At 66.7% G+C, this 16,113-nt stretch overlaps 3 protein-coding genes across 12 annotated transcripts in view; 1 reads left to right on the top strand and 2 right to left on the bottom strand.

Annotated features, from left to right (window-relative positions):
- DCTN1 (dynactin subunit 1) overlaps positions 1-8,896 on the bottom strand; it is a 57,498-nt gene extending 48,602 nt beyond the window's left edge. For 2 of the 8 annotated variants that reach the window (XM_072037964.1, XM_072037965.1), the window contains exon 1: positions 2,008-2,237. In XM_072037964.1, coding sequence (XP_071894065.1) covers positions 2,008-2,040 — 33 coding nt within the window. In that variant the 5' untranslated portion in view covers positions 2,041-2,237. Of the gene's footprint in view, positions 1-2,007; positions 2,239-6,085; positions 6,216-8,756 lie in introns of those variants that run through there. The other 6 variants (XM_072037967.1, XM_072037966.1, XM_072037970.1 and 3 more) reach the window with 4 other exon arrangements.
- On the top strand, positions 7,424-11,711 carry LOC113843456 (uncharacterized). 3 transcript variants are annotated; one of them, XM_072037972.1, is made up of 5 exons: positions 7,424-7,611; positions 7,705-8,284; positions 9,583-9,733; positions 9,819-9,985; positions 10,362-11,711. In XM_072037972.1, the coding sequence occupies exons 2-5, from the start codon at positions 8,138-8,140 to the stop codon at positions 11,646-11,648; spliced, it is 1,752 nt and encodes a 583-aa protein (XP_071894073.1). In that variant the 5' UTR covers positions 7,424-7,611; positions 7,705-8,137; the 3' UTR covers positions 11,649-11,711. The 3 variants fall into 3 exon arrangements, with proteins under 3 accessions (XP_071894073.1, XP_071894072.1, XP_071894074.1); XM_072037971.1 differs by having other exon boundaries at positions 7,424-8,284; XM_072037973.1 differs by lacking the exons at positions 7,424-7,611; positions 7,705-8,284 and adding an exon at positions 8,975-9,126.
- Positions 11,712-11,916: 205 nt separating this feature from the next.
- Positions 11,917-14,688, bottom strand: LOC113843457 (retinol dehydrogenase 12-like). Its single transcript, XM_027455905.3, has 6 exons — positions 14,478-14,688; positions 13,223-13,462; positions 13,045-13,134; positions 12,778-12,966; positions 12,219-12,325; positions 11,917-12,111 (listed from the first exon to the last, which is right to left on the bottom strand). Exons 1-6 carry the CDS (start codon positions 14,632-14,634, stop codon positions 11,917-11,919), a joined length of 978 nt encoding a protein of 325 aa, XP_027311706.3. The 5' UTR covers positions 14,635-14,688.
- Between the last annotated feature and the right edge of the window lie 1,425 nt (positions 14,689-16,113).

Here is a 16,113-nt window from a genome sequence, read left to right on the forward strand (position 1 = left end):
TCAGACACCCGAGCTTTGGAGCATCGTGCTGCCGATGGGTGAGTAAAGCTGCAGGTGACATCCAGGCTGGAGGAACTCCACCAGACACACACGAGGGCAGAGAGAAGCGGCTCACACCCCAACAGGCTCCCTGGGGGCCCTGAGGGAGGCTGTTTAAGCACCAGCACGGTTCAGGACAGCTCAGGCCCATCGCTCCCATGCAGCAGTGGCCAAAAGGGTGAATGAGCCACTAAATTAAATTAAAACAGAAACCAGCGGCCAAGCGATGACCTGCATCGGGCTGGGGGGCAATCGGGCAGTGGGGGCGCAGCCGCCGGGCACCCTTCCCCCAGCCACCCGCCGACTGCCACTGCCCCAGCTGCCCACGCACAATTCCCTCCGTTGTTTAACGCTACTGATGATTAGCCACTGAAAAATCTCTGTAATTTCAAGTGACTTCACTTGGGATTCGAACGCGATTGGGGTCATTGCCGTGCTTCATCCAAACGTGACAGCTTCAGCACCAGGGGACAGCCCAGGGAGCATCCACGGCGTTCCTTCCCGAAGCCAGGCAGGGGGGGGGTGGACGCCTCAAAGTGTCACTCAACGCAGATCAAAAGTTTCAGGCAAAGCAGGAGCACAGCAACTGCCTCCGAAAGCTCCCGTGATGAGATTCACAACCACGGGTTCCAGCGCTTCCAGCCCCAAATCCAAGGGGTGCCCCAAGGCAGCTGGAACACGGGAGGACCTGCCGGTACCTGCAGCACCCGCTGAGCCCAGGCACTGCCAGACGCACGGCGTTGGGTGCTGCTGTGCCACCCGGCACGGCGAGGGGACTGCGGGGTCGGTGGTGGGGAGGCTGAGACCTCACCGGTGAGGGGCAGGGGGCTGCGGGATGCCCCACAGGGTGCCCGGCTGCTGCTTCCCCCGTGGGGCACCCACCGCAGTCGTGCCGGACCTCGCCTGGTCAGGGCTCGGAAGCCAGAGGTCAGAGGCAAAGGGCGTCACGGACACGATGGCACCGGCTGTGTGTGGAAGGGACCCCCCCAAAACCCTCACACAGCCCACCAAGTGGCAGCAGGACAGCCGTCACCCAGCCCACCCAGCTCAGACCCCCCCGGCACCGCCCGCAGCCAGGGCAGGCAGCGGCCGCCCGGCCCGGCTGCAGCTCGGCGCAGTCACAGCACAGAACTGCCAGCACCCAGCCCGAAATTCCACCTCTGGGCCCCACTCCCCGCACCAAAACGGGGACGCTGAGCAAAGGCAGAGCCCCGGAGCCGAGCGGTTGGAGGTGACAAACCCGAGGACATCCCACCCCCAGCCCACAGCCACCACAAAGGCTCCCGGCCCCCGTGCAGGGTGGGCGAAGCAGCCCCCAGCCCCGCGCTGTGACCGGCACCCCTCGGCCCTCTGCACGGGGCTGCTGCCTGCAGCGCCCTTTGCTGCCGCCTCCTCCAGCCACACAAACAGCCCTCGGCAGCGGGGACCGGGACACGGCGCGGGGTGACAAAGGGGAGCTCGGCAGCCAGGCCTTGCTGCGAGGCCGCTGCCCGGCTGGAGTCGTGCTGCCCACCCCCAGCACGGGGGTCACTGCAGTACGGGGAAACCTGGCAATGATTTCTGACACCGGGAGGGCCGGTGTCTGTCCATGCAGCCTGGAAAATAAGCAGACGGGGAGAAAAAGCCCACGGTGGGGAAAGGGAAACGAGCCGGAATCTTTGTGCTGAAAAACCCTGTAAAGATTCTGTCAGCAGCGTCGGCTCAGCTGACGCCTCGCTGCATTATCCGCGACAATTACCAGCACAGAAAGCCTCATTTAAATCAGAAGGACGCAGCCACCACCATCGCTCAGACAAATCCACCCACCCACCGCACAGCTGAGCGGATACTGCTGGGGATGAAGGGAAACACAGCCCCAATTCCAGCACAAAACCAGCTGCAGCCCCACTGCAACAGCATCACGGTGCAGAACAATGTCTCACGGCACAGCCAGGAGTTGGTAAATAAGTTTCCCTCCCCCCAACTTACCCGCCCGTACGTGTGTCTCTTGCTCTGGGCCATGCTGCCGCCGGCTTTTCTCTTTATTTGCAGGGTTTATTATTTCCAGCAGCGCTCTCAGTTCATGGCTCGCAGCGGTTCAGCGGAGGCTTTTCCCTGTTTCAGCTGATCTCATCGTCCCCGCGCCCCCCCGGCGCCGCGCTGCGGGCTCACAGGGCGCGGGGAGAGGGCCCTTTTGGGGCGGAGGATGCTCGGATGGGGGCCATGCGGAAATCCAGCCCAGCTGATGGAGACGAGACTGCGCCACTGCGCTCCGGGGCTGTCACCGCGCCGCGCGCTGGGTCCTAACGCTGCCCGGCTGCGGAGGGTGGGCACCGCGGGGGGATGCTCGGGGAAGGCCCCGGTGGGCACCGGGGGCGGCCCCGCACCCCCCGGGCTCCTGCTGCCACCCTCGCCCCAGCTGCCCTCGCCCCGGGTCCTCTGATGCTGCCCTGGGGACGCAGCGGGCACAACGACCCCGAGCCACGTCCCGGCCAGCGCCCAGCAGGGCTGCAGCAGCCAAAGGGTTAATCCCAGACCATCCCGGATCAATACTTGCTGTCGGCCTGATCAGGACAGATGCCTAATTAAAGTCATTGCCCCCCCCCCTTCCGATGCAGCACTAATTGCTGCTCTGGCAGGGCGGAGGGAGGGGCAGGCAGGGTGCCCCCAGACGGCTCCCAGCAGCGCGTGGTTAAACCCCGCTCAGCACCCGGGGGCTGCAGCCACCAGGCCGGGGCTGGGGCTGTGCAAAGCCCAGCTCAAGGAGCCAGCCCAACGGCTGCACCTCAGCTCCTTGGCTCCTGCGTGGCCCCACCGGGCGAGCAACACGGCCACCGGGCTGGGCACCGGGCCCACATCAGCCACGGGACAGCCTCGTGCCGGTGAGGGCAGCGTGCCGGGGCTGGGGGCTGCCGCAGCGCCCACCGAGCTCCAGGGGCGGGTTGGCAGCACCCCAGCACCCAGCAGTGCTCATCCCCCAAAGCCGAGGCCACGCTGCCCATCAGACAGGCACGAGGCTTTCAGCAAGCCCCAGCCCTGCTCCCGTGGAAGGCTGGCAGGAAAGAGAACCCAAAATCTGCCAATTGCTTCCTGACGTCTCTACAAGAACATGAACATCTGATTCCATCATTTTTCCTCTTCTCTGGGCTGTTTTAAAGGATATACAGAAATCCAGCCCCAAAATTGTTGGGAAAGTTACAAAAAAGCAAGACTGCCCTCCCGTTCCGCTCTGTTCTGTCAGCCCCAGGACAGATGAAGGGCATCAGATGCAAAACCCGCATGGCTTGAACGAAACCCAAGTGAAACACTACCGAAGTTGGTCAAACACAACAATAGTATGAAAAAAACAAAACCAGCACCAGCTCGGCCAGCCCATGTGCACGGCGTGGCTGTGCTGGGGCAGCCCAACACATGCCCTGTGAGTGGGTTGGGTTGTTGGGGCTGTTGGGTCCTAAGGACCCCACAAACACCCTCTGTTTGGGATGGCCCCGACCGCTCTGCTTACTGGGGGAGGGAGGCTGCAAAGCAACCCCCAGGAGCGCTCCCACGTGCTGCCTGCTCCCGTGCAGCCGCTTCATCCCACTCGTCACACTCTCCAGCTGCTCAAAACCCAGCCGACATTTTGGGGGCAGATCACAAAACCCCGCACACCGCGATCAGTGACACCGGGTGGCGTGGGGTCAGTGCAGGCAGCCCCGGGGATCTTTGGGGTTCTCCTGAGGTGTGAACAGTCACGGGTCAGAGAAATCCCCTGGGGAAAGCCGCCCTCCTCTCAGCCTTCCCTCGTTCCTCTGCAAGGATTCTGTATGCATCCGGGCTGCCTGCTCCACCCCCTCTAATAAATACCTCCAGGTTTATTCCCTTACAGAACCCCAGCGAGTGCCTTTAACCAGAGGTGGAACCAGCTCGGGGAGGCTCCAGCAGCACCCTGCAGGAGCTGTGAGGTTGTGCAGGAGGACGCGCTGCGGTGCTCTCTTTCCTCCTGGGAGCCCTGGGTCTGCGAGGCTGGGGCAGAGCCAAAGCAACAGCAGCAGAACGAGGAGCACGGCCAGCACCGGGGGCACCGGGCACAAACCCCTGCAGGGCACCAACCCCACACGGTGCCAACACTGCGTGCGCTGGGGGAGAAACCGGGTGACAGCAGCGAGATCGGGCCAAGGACAGGGATGAGAACCTCACAGGGACTTTAGGAAATGCATCCCAGGCACAGCGGGGTGCTCTGCTCCCCCTCAGAGCACGCAGCCCCTGCCAGCAGCACAGATCCCAGGAAGGCTCCCCCCACGCAGCCAGCAGGGCTTTCCTTCCCTTTCCAGGGAACACCACAAGTGCCACCCGGCCGATGCCCCCTCCCCTGTCCTGAAGTTCCCCCAAAAAGCCGGAGGTGCCAGCAGCTCCCAGGAGGCAGGACCCCGAACTGCTCCCGTCTGCCTCGGGGCGAGCTGTAGTGCTGCAAAGCCAAACACCCGGACACAAAGCTGAGAACATCTGCTGTGTGAAACGGGCCCACGACGAGCCCCAAGGAAAGTAAGACAAAAGCAACGTTAAGCTTCCCCAGCGCATACAAAAGCTGCAAAATAACTGACAAAAAAAGGGGAAGAAGCCTCAGTTTGGGGTCACTTGCAGCTAAATCACACCTCCCAGCGGGAGGCTCCCAGCCTGCAGCAGGGGTTGGAACTGGAGGATCTTTCAGGTCCCTTCCAACCCAAACCATTCTGTGATTCTGTGAGACCAAAACACCAGCACAGGCAGCACCCAAAGCACGCTGCCCCCCACGACCCCAGCACCGCAGCTGGAACCTGCCTCCGTTTTCTGCAGGACCCTGAGGGGGCCGGGATGCTGGGCAGCGGCTGTGGCTGCCAGGAGATGCTCCCCCAGGGTCCCCACGAGGCTCCCCACAGACAAAGGAACCCACGCAGCTACTGAAATAGGTCAGGAACGAGAGCCCAGCACCTGGAGCACACGGAGCACCTGCTGCTGGAAGGGAAACCGAGGGACGGCAGAGCCCAGTCACCCCACAACCGACCCCGAGCTGGAGCCCAGGGGCAGCGCGGCCACGCGGCTCCCAGCAGAGCGCGCCCAGGCTGCAGGACACCAGCTCAGGCTGCACGGCTCCTGCGCCCGGGCTCAAAGCACAAAGAGCAGGGGCCTCTGGCAATGGGTTTGAGGTACCCACACGCTGGGTGTTGTGCCTGGCAGCGCAGGAGGGGCTCCTGGGGCACCACGCAGCCCTGCCCTCACTGCGTGAACATTGGGGGAAAGCCAAATCTCGACCAGAAGGCAAGAAGCCGATGTTCAGCAGCACTTTTATTAGTTAACGAAACTGCATCACGTGGAAACATGTAACTGCTGTCATTAAAGCACTCTGAGGCGGGCTGAAGCAAGGAATGCAAAGAAGAACACCCCCGAGAGGCGGCTGCCTGCCGGTTGCTGCAGCCCAGGGCCTGCTCCACGTCCCAGCAAACAACTCTTCCCCTCCCACCCCAAACTCAAACACGGGCACTTTCGGATGATCTGCCCTTCCCATCAAACAAAACAACCAAAACCAATCAGCCCCGGTGCTTCCGGAGGCTGCCACAGCTGTCGGGAGCCTATCCCCACAAGGGCACACCCCAATTTCTGACTCACTTTAAGCTCTGGAATACCCCAGCATGTGAATTCCTTCCAGGAGCTTGGTTCAACAAACCCTGAGAGTGTCAGCCCAACAGAGGCGTTTCCAAACGACAGGGGATGCCTGAGGAGCAGGCAGTGAAACCCCAGCAGCACGGCTGCCCCACCATCGGGGCTGGGGTTTGCAGCCCCCCGATTTCAGGGGGCACCCTCACCTCTGCCACCCGCTCCCAGCTGTGCTGGGGGAACCTCGGGCCCAGCCCTCACCCCGGCAGACGCCCAGCGCTGGTTCCTCCACCAGCACCACCAGCAGGCAGCCCGTGCGCCCCATCCCACCTCTCGGGGGGCTGGCAGCAGGGAACGGGGTGCCCCGCAGCACCGAGGCCAGGCAGGTGCCAGCAGCCCAGGCAGCAGGGCAGGGTGTGGGGTCACAGCCCTGTTTTGGGGCGGTAACACAAACCTCAGAGTGAGAGCTGGCTGGGCACTGGCTCACGGATCCGACTCAGGAGGCGTTGGTCGGCACGGGAGGCTCAACTAGCACATGGGGCATCATGCATGCATCAGGATCCACCACGGCAATCTTCCTTCGCCTGCAAAAGAGTGGAAATGTCACCAACCCTGCACGCTGCCCCCTCCCCGTCCCCTGAGGCCAGGCCCCGCTGCAGGACGCCCCCAGCCAGACCTTCCCGGACCCCAGGAGCCGCCCCCGCGGTGGTTCCTATCCCACTGACCTCGGGACAGGAACCAGCCCAGAGCAGCTGCAGCACCAAGAGCACAGCTGCCGTGGGCAAACCCAGCAGGGAGCCCATGAGCCTTCAGAAAACTCCTCGCTACTTATCTAGGAAGTGTGAAATTGTATCTTACTGTGTTTATATTTATCCACACACACACAACGCTGCTTCAGCACAGCTTCCTGACTCCTAAGTGTCTGAGTCTGCCAGCAACCTTCTGCTGAGAACAGAAGTCCTAAAAACGGCGCGTCAGGCTCCAATCTTCACTGTGTCAGTGCAAACCCAGACCAACCCTGCTGGGCTCAGGACTCCCTAAAGAACCAGCGGCCGCCTGGGTTCCTTCTGCTCCTCCCGTGGGCACGCAGAGGAGGTGAGATCTCGCTCTGCCCACTGCCTGCTCCGCTCTCAGCTACAAACCCAGCACTGCCCAGCAGTGAGCAGCACGGGGGAGGCAGATTCCTGCCCCCAAACTGATACGACAGCCAGAGCACATCCCAGTGCCAGCTCCTGGCCCAGCACAGCCGCACCTCCCTCCCCCAGCAGCCATGGGTGCAATCCCAGTACCAAAGAAAGTCTGCGGGGCCGGTAAACACCTCACCAGGGCCCTCATCCACGAGGACATCCAGCAGCGAGCCCATCGCACTGCCCCGTGAACCCTCTGTGCTTCCCAGGGCCCTGCAGCCCACACCCTCACTAGGACTTTGGGGACACCGCTCACCCCATCCCTGCAGTGCAGGGAGCTCCTGAACCTGCTGCAGACCACAGCCATGTGCCCAGCAGCCAACAACACATCCACCCGGCAGGGTTTTGGGGCGTTTTGGACATCCCAACATGAACTGAGAGATGCAGGTGAGCCGCATGGCAGTGCTGGGGCAAAATCCAGCCCTGCCTGTGCACAGAGCCCTGGAGCAGGGGAGGCAGCTGCTGCCAGGCACAGCGCCGTGCCAAGCCGTGCCACGGGGCCGTGGGGCAGCCCAGCCCGGTGGCAGCGAGCTCCAGCCCCAGGCACTAGGACCCCGCGGGCGGTGAGCGCGGCGAGCCTGCGCCCTGCACAACTGCAGCATTTCCCGAGCCAGCGGCAGCGCCGCAACAAAGCCGGGTGAGGAGCTGGAAGCTGACAGCGCTCCGCAGCCCCCACAGCCCGGACCCTGCGGCTTTCTCCCCCACCTCAGCCGAGCCACCAGCACCACAGCCAGCAGCACAGCGCAGCGCAGGATGCCGCAGCCCCACCACATCGCCCTGCTCGCAGGGGCAGGTCAGTGCCAGCCGCCTGCTGCCCACAGCTCCCAGGGGTTCTGCTCGCCCCAGGAGCTGCCGCAGCCGCCCCTGCTCTGCCTCCCTGCTGCAGGGCTGGGAGCTGCCGCAGCCGGGTTTTGCTCCCGCTCCCTCCGGGACATTTTGGCCGAAGTGCTGGGACAGCTGCTGGCACATTCAGCGCCCACAGAGCCGCCTTCGCTCGCCTTTTGGAGCAATTACCCCTAAATGAGGATAATCCCAAACTTCTCTGCCTGGCTGCACTGTGGAGCTCCTGACCAACGGGACCCGGTTTCTCCCAGCACCGTGTAACCGCAGCTGCCCCAGCCCTGCTCACGGCGCCTCCCGGAGCCACCCGGCCACAGAGCCGGCACCGCGCCCCTCCACAGGAGGACCCTGCCCAGCCCCTGCGCGCTCCGTGCCCAGCTCTCTCGGTGCCGTTTTGTGACCGTTCGGGATTTTTTTAAGCGCCCAAACCCGGCCCCGCGGGCTCCTCGGGAACGGGAGCAGGACCCGGCCCCGCGGCCATGCAGCTCCCACAGACCCTGCTGGGATCCGGGGCCTCGGCGGGGCGCGGCTCGGCGCTGCCCCCGGGACGGCCTCTGCCCCCCGGAGCCAACGGAGCCCCCGGACCGCTCCAAGCAGCAACGACGCAGAGAGAACCGGATCACCGGGTAACCAAACAACCGGGATAACCGGGTAACCAGATAACCGGATAACCGGGTAACCGGGTAACCGGGTAACCCAGCTCGCTGCTCCCGAGGAGGAGAAGGGACGGGACCGGGACCGGGCCCCGGTCGAGGCCGCCCAGGCGAAGGCTCCGGGACACGGAACCCGCGCGGTGCCCGCTCCCGGGACCGGGCCCAGGCCCGGCGGAGGGCTCCCGGCGGGCCCGGGGGGACGCGCAGCGCCCGAGGTACGGGGGGTCCGGGGGGTCCCGGGGGGCTCCGGTAGCGGCCTCGCCGCCTCCCAAGGCCCGGCCCGGCCCCGCCGCCCCCTGCCGCCGGCGGAGGGCCCGGCCCGGCCCGGACCCCGCGCGGGGGAGCTGTGGGGGTCTGGGGGGTCTGGGGGGCTCCTCCCCGGGGCTCCTCCCCCGCCCCCGCCCGCCCGGGGGGTCCCGGTGCCGCCCCTCCCCCCGCCCGGTACCTGCCGCCGCCGCCGCGCCCCGCGCCCGCCCTCGGCCGCCGCCGGCCCCGCCCGGCCTCCCAAGGCCCCCGCGAGGCCCCCCCCGGGGCTGCCCGGCGCCACGCCGCTCCGCAGAGCTTGAGGCCGGCAGCGCAGCGGGCCGGCAGGCGTGGAGAGGGGCAGCCCGGCGGGGAGGGAAGGGCGGAAGGGGCCTGAGGCCGCGCGCAGGCGCGGGGCGCGGGGTGAAGCCGGCCGGGAGCCGGGGGCACCGGGCAGGGCCGGGCCGGGCGGGGCAGGGCGCGGCCGGGGGGCGGGGCCGGGAGGGAGCCGGAAGCGGGACGGGAACGGAGGGGACCGGGACGGGACCGGGACGGGACCGGGAGCGCCGCCGGTAAGTGCCGGGGCTGGGGGCGGCCTAGGCCGGTCCCCAGTCCCCCCCCGGCCCCGGGTCCGGTCCCGGTCCCGGCGGCAGGAGCGGGGCCGCTCGGCCCCGGGGGGCGGCCCCGGCCCGGCCCGGCCTCACCCTCCCGGTGCCCGGTGCCAGCCCCCGGTGCCCGCTCGGTGCCAGCCGTTACCGCCCCCCCGCCGCCCCCCACCGCGCTGCTCGGCCCCGGGGCCCGTCCCGGCGGCCGGGGGGGTCGCGGTGGGGACCCCTGGGTCAGTGCTCGGGGTCTCCGCCTGTCCCGGTGCCACCGGGGCTCCTGCCCGCGGGTTTGACCCCCCTGGGCAGCAGCTTCCTCAAACAGCCCCACGGAAATACCCGAAACCCACCCAAAATCAGCTCCGGGCCCCCCCCGAGCCCCGGTGCCCGGGGGCAGCTCCTGACCCCCCTGCTCCCCCCCCCCAGATGCCCCGGAGGAGGCCGGTGGCGGCGCTGGGCAGCCTGTGCCTGCAGAGCCTGGCGCAGCACATGCAGAGCGTGTGGGTGAAGGATTACAGCGACAACTACCTGGACGAGTACCAGTTCCGATTCATCATGGGCCCCTTCAACGACCTGGGTGAGCCGGGGGGCGAGGGGGCAGGAGGGCGAGCGGGACCCTGGCACCGCTTGCTGACCCCCCCCTGATGTCCCCCCACCTGCAGCCGGCAGCCTGGTGCAGGATCTCATCCGGCTGCTGGGCGAGAGCCGCCGCCTGACGCGAGCCGCGCTCCACCTGCTGCTGGTGCCGCACCTCCAGGAGCTCAGCCTGCGCCCCTGCCCCAGCCTCGTCAGCAACGCCATCGGCCAGCTCGTCACCGTGCGCTGCAAGGTGGGCGGCGGGGACGGGGGTAATCACCCATCGGGGGGCTGGGGCTGACCCCGTGGGGATGGGGTCTGGGGCTCAGCACAGTGGCTGGCAGCTGGGGTGCCACGGTCCCCTGCTGGCATCTGGGGGCGAGGGGCTCTGGGTCCCTGTGTCCCTGCCCTGCCTGGCTCCCTGCCCCACATCTCCCGCAGCCGATGCCGTGGGGCTGATGCTGCCCTGGCTGAGGGTGGGGGTGAGACCACCCGCCCTGCTGGGGGTACGGGCTGGGTGCCACAGCCCCCGTGAGGCAGCCGGGGTGGCTGCCCGGTAATAGGGAGCAGGGTGCGGGGTCCCCCCGAGCCCCGCGCCCTGCTGAGGAGGCTCTGTGTGTCGGCGGCAGAGCCTGAGCGCCCTGGACCTGCACGGCTGCAGCCGGCTGTCGGCGGACGTGCTGGTGGACCTGGTGGAGGAGCTGCCGCTGCTGAGCCGCCTGGGGCTGGCGGAGACGCAGGCCAACGTCCAGGTGCTCTCGGCCGTGGGCTCCTGCTGCCGGCGCCTGCGGGAGCTGGACGTGTCCCACTGCAAGAAGGTGTCACCGCGCGCCCTGCGGCACCTGGCCTACGACCCGCTGGAGCGAGCCCTCTGCTGCCCCGCGCTCCGCGTCCTCCTGGCCCGCAGCCTCGAGCCGGCGGGGGACGGCGGCATGGTGGCGGCGCTGGCCTTCCTGCTGCTGGCCCTGCCATGCCTGGAGGTGCTGGCGCACGGCGCCGTGCCGGACGCGCTCTGCCTCCTGCACGCGCAGCAGCTGGGCGGCGGGGGGGACGCCGACGGCTTCCCCTCGCTGCAGGAGCTGCTGGCGCGGCGGCAGAACGGCTCCCGGCTCACCCTGCCGCTGCGGCGCCTGGAGGAGGTGGAGGAGCCCGTCCTCGCCACCGTCTGTGCCCTGTGCCCCGAGGCCGAGGAGGCTGGCGTGTGGCTGGGGGACGGGTCGGTGGCCAGCTGGGATGCGCTGCGCTGGGGCCGCCTGGCGCGGCTCAGCCTGTCCTGCACGGGGCCGCGGGGCCGGGCGCTGGGCGAGGTGCTGCCGCTGGCACGCAGCCTGGGCCTGCAGCTGCAGAGCCTCGCCCTGCACGGCTTCTGCTACGAGGACGAGCTGTCGCTGGGCGCCCTGCTCTGCAGCTGCCCCAACCTGCAGGCCTTCAGCACCGAGCTGCAGGCCCCGCCGGGCGCCCGCCCCGAGGAGGAGCCCCCCGACGAGCCGTCCCGCTGGGACACCGACCTGCTGCCCCACGCCTTCCCCCAGCTGCAGCGCTTCTCCCTGTCCCTGGACAGCAGCGCCAACCCTTTGCCGGTCCCGCACGGGCTGGTGCTGCGTGCCACACTGGCCTCGCTGCTGTGCCACTCGCCGCGCCTGCAGAGCCTCTCCCTGCTCAGCATCCCCTTATCACTGGACTCGGTGTTCGAAACGGTGCTGGCGGCCCCGGGGCCGCCCCTGCTGGAGCTGCGGGAGCTCTCGCTGGTCGGGAGCCAGGTGTCCAGCCAGACTGTGCAGCTGCTGCTGGCCTCCGACGGCCGCCTGTGCCGCCTGGACCTGTCCCACTGCCGCGACATTTACCGCCGGGACTACGACGGCTTCCTGCAGGCGGTGCGCAAGCAGCGGCTGGACCTGGACATCACCTGGGAGTAGGCGCCCAGCCCGGAGAGCGGGTCTGGCCGTACAGAGCTCTTTAATAAAGGAGTTGCACTGCGAGCGCTGCGACTGCCCGTGGCCGCTGATGACGCCTCTGCCCCATCCCAGCGCAGCTGCGCTCCCTGTACCAGGCTGGGGGGGCTCAGCCGTGCGTTGTGGTGGTGGCACCGCAGGAGCTGGGGAAGCGCCCCGCACCCCGGCGCTGGCTGCAGCTCGGGGGATGCCAGGCGGCTCAGCAGCCCAGGGCTCCCCCAGCAGCACCAGTTCAGTTCTGGGGGCCTGCAGACAGCCCCGTCAGCCGCTCCGACTCCTCCCAGAGCTTGCGAGCCAGGCCAGCGTCGCGGGCGGCTGCGGAGGGGAGCACGAGGCCACAGTCGCTGTCGAAGTACTTGCCCGTGATGCCCGAGACCTCCTCCGAGATGGCGCAGTAAAGGGTGCTGACGGCGCCCTGCTCCGCCGACTGCCAGGGGAGGGACGGGTGAGGAGGGGGCCCTGCTGCCCCTGCCCGGCCCGGTGCCCCCCAGCTGTGGGGCAGCTCCCGCTCAGCCCCCCGGTGCCTGCGCTCACCTTGATGAAGGGGCGGATGAGGAAGAAGAGGGTGCGCAGCGGCCAGCTGAAGCGCCGCATGATTCCGGTGCTCACCACGCCGGGGTTCACGCTGTTGGTGGTCACCCCTGCCCCCAGCGGCACCATCAGCACCGCTCCGCAGGCACCGGGCAGCCGGCACCGTGCCCAAGCAGGGACTGGGGCACGGGCAGAGGTGGTGGGATGGCCCTGGGAAAGAGGGGCCGGGCCCCTGCACCCCCCAGGGGCAAAAAGAAGGGCCCTGTCCCTGAACCCCGCTCTCCCACCTATGGGGCATGCGGGGGTCCTGGGGTGTTTCTGAGAGGGCTGAGCCCCTTCAGCCCCCCCTGCAGCTCCTGGGGCTCAGCACAGCAGCGGGGTGCTGTGGGGACGGGCGGGTGGCCCTGAGGTGCAGCCACCCCTGGGAACCTGAGGCCAAGCAGGGCACGGAACGGCACGGCACGGAATGGCACAGCACGGAATAGCACGGCACGGCACAGCACGGCACGGCACAGCACAGCACGGCATGGCACAGCACAGCATGGCACAGCACGGCACCCACCTGTGCCCTGCAGGCGCTGGGCCAGCTCGGCCGAGAACAGGACGTTCATCAGCTTGGTGCTGTTGTAGATGGGGTCGTAGCCGCCGGGCTGCGCCTGCCCGGAGAGGTAGCGGACGTCGACGGTGCCCACGGCGTGGCGGAAGGACGAGACGTTGACGATGCGGGCGGGTGCCGAGGCCTTCAGCAGGTCTGCGGGGTGCAGGGGGTGAGCGGGGTGGCCCCCAGCCGCCCCCAGCCACCCCCAGCCCCGGCGGCCCCCGCACTCACCCAGCAGCAGGTTGGTGAGCAGGAAGGGGCCCAGGTAGTTGGTGGTGAAGGTCTGCTCCAGCCCCTCCGCCGTGATGCTCAAGGGCAGCCCTGCAGGAGGTGCGGGGAGCCGTGGGGCTGCCGGCCGGGCAGGCGTCACCCCCCGGGGCAGGACGGGGAGCGGGGCCCCGGCGCGTACCGGTGAGGCCGGCGTTGTTCACCAGCACGTCCAGCCGCGTCTCCTCCCGCAGCACCGCCTGGGCAAAGGCGCGCACGGAGGCCAGCGAGCTGGTGTCCAGCAGGCGCAGCAGCACCGCGGGGTTGCCCGTGGCCGCACGGATCTCCTCCACCGCCGCCTGGCCCCGCTCCTGGCTCCGGCACGCCAGGATGGTGCGGGCGTTCCTGCGGGCCAGCTCCAGGGCCACGCACTTGCCGATCCCTGCAGGACACGGAGCGAGTGCCAGGCTGGTTGCCCTCCGGGCCCTGTGGCGAGGGGAGCCCCCAGGGTCCGTGCCCACCGTCCCCGGGGCCTGTGCCAGGCAGCTCGGGCACTGCCAGGAGCCTGGTGCTGAACCACGGGCACCACAGCCCCGAAGCAGGAGGCATCACTGCGGGGCCAAAATGGGGCCGGCAGCCCCGGGGCGCAGGCAGTGCAGTGCAGGGGGGCTGAGCGGGATGGGGATGGGGATGGGGATGGGGATGGGGATGGGGATGGGGATGGGATGGGGATGGGGATGGGATGGGGATGGGGATGGGGATGGGGTGGGATGGGGATGGGGATGGGGATGGGGATGGGGATGGGATGGGGATGGGGATGGGGATGGGGATGGGGATGGGGATGGGGATGGGGATGGGGCAGGACGGGGCGGGAAGGAGCCGGGGGTGGCAGATCGCTGCAGCTCGGTCAGGGCTCCCCTGGAGCACACAGCACAGACGTGGTCACCGAGCCCACGCGTGGCCCTGTGGCAGCCCCGTGCCATGCGGAGGGGGCCGGGTGGGAGCAGCTTCGAGGTGAGGCAGTGCCGGGGGCGGCTGGCACCGTGGTGGCCCACGGGGACAGGCGGCACCGGGATGGCCTTGGCTGTCAGTCATTAACCCAGAGGGGACAGAGTCCAGGCTCAGGGAGCTTCCCAGAGCCTGGCGAGGGAGAGCAGCTCCCGGGCAGAGGATGCCAGCGGGCAGCAGGTCCCCAAGCACGTGTCCGGTGGTGAGCGTGGGGCAGGGCACGGAGGCACCGGGGGCACAACCTGCACACCCTGGGGACCGGCTGCCAGCCTCTCCTGGGGCCATTTGTGCCTCCACAGCAAGGCTGGCAGCTGGAGAGGGGGGTCCTGTGGCAGCCAAGCCCCATGGCCATGCGGGGTCCCACAGCCCCGCGCCCCTGTCCTGCATCTCCCCAGCCCCCCGCGTGGCATCCCGTCCCCGTGCACCCCACGCCCCCAGCACCATCTCACCGCTGTTGGCTCCGGTGACAATGACCGTCTTGCCCGTCAGGTCGGTGGGGCACTTGCGTGGGTCCCAGCCTCGTCTCCTCCTGGCCCAGAGCAGCAGCCCCAGGACCAGCGCCAGCACGGACCAGCCCGGGTGGCTGCAGGCGCTCGGCAGCTCCATGGCTGGGGACAGAGGAAAGAGCGTGTCCGGGGCACCGGGATCTGCACGGGGGACAGAGTCCAGCTGAGGACCTTCGTTCAGCCCCACAGCCGTGGCATGCTGTGGTGTCCCCTGCCTCCCAAGCCAGGACAGCCAGCAGGATCCTGGGGCTCACTCCAGGGAGAGGCCAGGCTGGGCACGCTGTGTCCCGCACGGCTCCCGGCCCCGCTCGCCCACGTCTCTGGGAGCCCCTCTGGGAGCCCCGGGGGCAGCTGTGCCACGAGGGCTGGCTGGGTCGGGGCAGCCCCGAGGTCCCCGTCCCACCAGGCAGGGACAGGCTCAGCCAGCAGCTGGGGCTGTGCTGGAGGGGTCCCCCGATTTTCGGAAAAGACCCCACAACCACAGGGTTGTAGGATATGGATACTGCATTGTGCCGCACCCAGCGCACTGGGAATGGCTTCCCTCAAAAAGTGCGCGCCTGCCCGGTCATCTCTCACAACTTTATACAAGAATCCTCTTACATATTCCGTGACTCTAATACATATTTCTTAATTTCCCCGAAAAGGCAGACCTCTTCCAAGTACTCATTCCCATACTCCCTGCCCTTAACTCCTGGTTGCGCCTGCACAATGCAGCCTGGTGGTCGTGGGCAGGGGGCTTTCAGGAAGAAGGCAACGAGGAAGAGGAGGTTAAACTTTTTACCTTTCAGGATTTTGCCTTTTGTTGGACAGTATTTAGGCCTTTTTTACTTATCTTTGCCTCTGTGGTGGTTTTACCACGCTAGGCAGCTGAACACCACAACCACTCTCTCGCTCCCCCTCCTTAGATGAGGAGGGGAAGAAGTAAAGCAAAGAACAACTCACGGGTTGAGATAAGGATAATTTAATTAAAGGGAAATAATAATAATAATTATTATTATTATTAAGGAAATATTATTATTAACTAAACAATTTAACTAAAGGGAAAAACAAGGGAAAGGGGAAAAGGGAGGGGGAAAGGGAAAAAGAAAAAATAATAAAAAACAAAATAAATAAAGGCTGTGTGGAAGTGCAGAGGAAATAAATCACTCTCTACTTCCCACAAATGAGCGATGCTTGCCCACGTCCTTGAAGCAGGACCTCAACGCACGGAGCCGATGTTCGGGAAGAGGACCGACGTTTTCCCAACGAGAGCCCCCCCTCCCCTCTTCTTTTTTCCACCTTTTATCGCTGAGCGTGACACCATTTGGCATGGAATATCCCTTTGGTTGCTTTAGGGCAGCTGCCCTGGGGATGTTCCTTTTCTCACTTTTTTGCCCACCCCCTAGGAGGGTCAGGGGGTCCCGGTGCTGTGCCCCATAATTAGGATATTTTTAGGTTCTCATCCACATCCCCGATAATTAGGATATTTTAACATATATGTAGCTAAATACTAATTCAGAAAAGTTTTAGCATCTTCCCCGTCTCAATTCCCCCCTTTCTTCCAAATTAAGTAAGTTCTTTTACCTAGTACTTAAAGCAC

Source organism: Anas platyrhynchos, chromosome 4 (assembly GCF_047663525.1).
Source record: "Anas platyrhynchos isolate ZD024472 breed Pekin duck chromosome 4, IASCAAS_PekinDuck_T2T, whole genome shotgun sequence".
Classification (NCBI taxonomy): domain Eukaryota; kingdom Metazoa; phylum Chordata; class Aves; order Anseriformes; family Anatidae; genus Anas; species Anas platyrhynchos.

Excerpts from the sequence above, each read along its gene's own strand:
- LOC113843456 (XM_072037971.1), top strand. The coding sequence starts at position 8,138 with ATGCAGCTCCCACAGACCCTGCTGGGATCCGGGGCCTCGGCGGGGCGC. Across the intron at positions 8,285-9,582 it reads AGAGAGAACCGGATCACCGG|ATGCCCCGGAGGAGGCCGGT; the intron begins GTAACCAAACAA and ends CCCCCCCCCCAG. Across the intron at positions 9,986-10,361 it reads TCGTCACCGTGCGCTGCAAG|AGCCTGAGCGCCCTGGACCT; the intron begins GTGGGCGGCGGG and ends TGTCGGCGGCAG.
- LOC113843457 (XM_027455905.3), bottom strand. The coding sequence starts at position 14,634 with ATGGAGCTGCCGAGCGCCTGCAGCCACCCGGGCTGGTCCGTGCTGGCG. Across the intron at positions 13,135-13,222 it reads GAACAACGCCGGCCTCACCG|GGCTGCCCTTGAGCATCACG; the intron begins GTACGCGCCGGG and ends CACCTCCTGCAG. Across the intron at positions 12,112-12,218 it reads TCATCCGCCCCTTCATCAAG|TCGGCGGAGCAGGGCGCCGT; the intron begins GTGAGCGCAGGC and ends CTCCCCTGGCAG.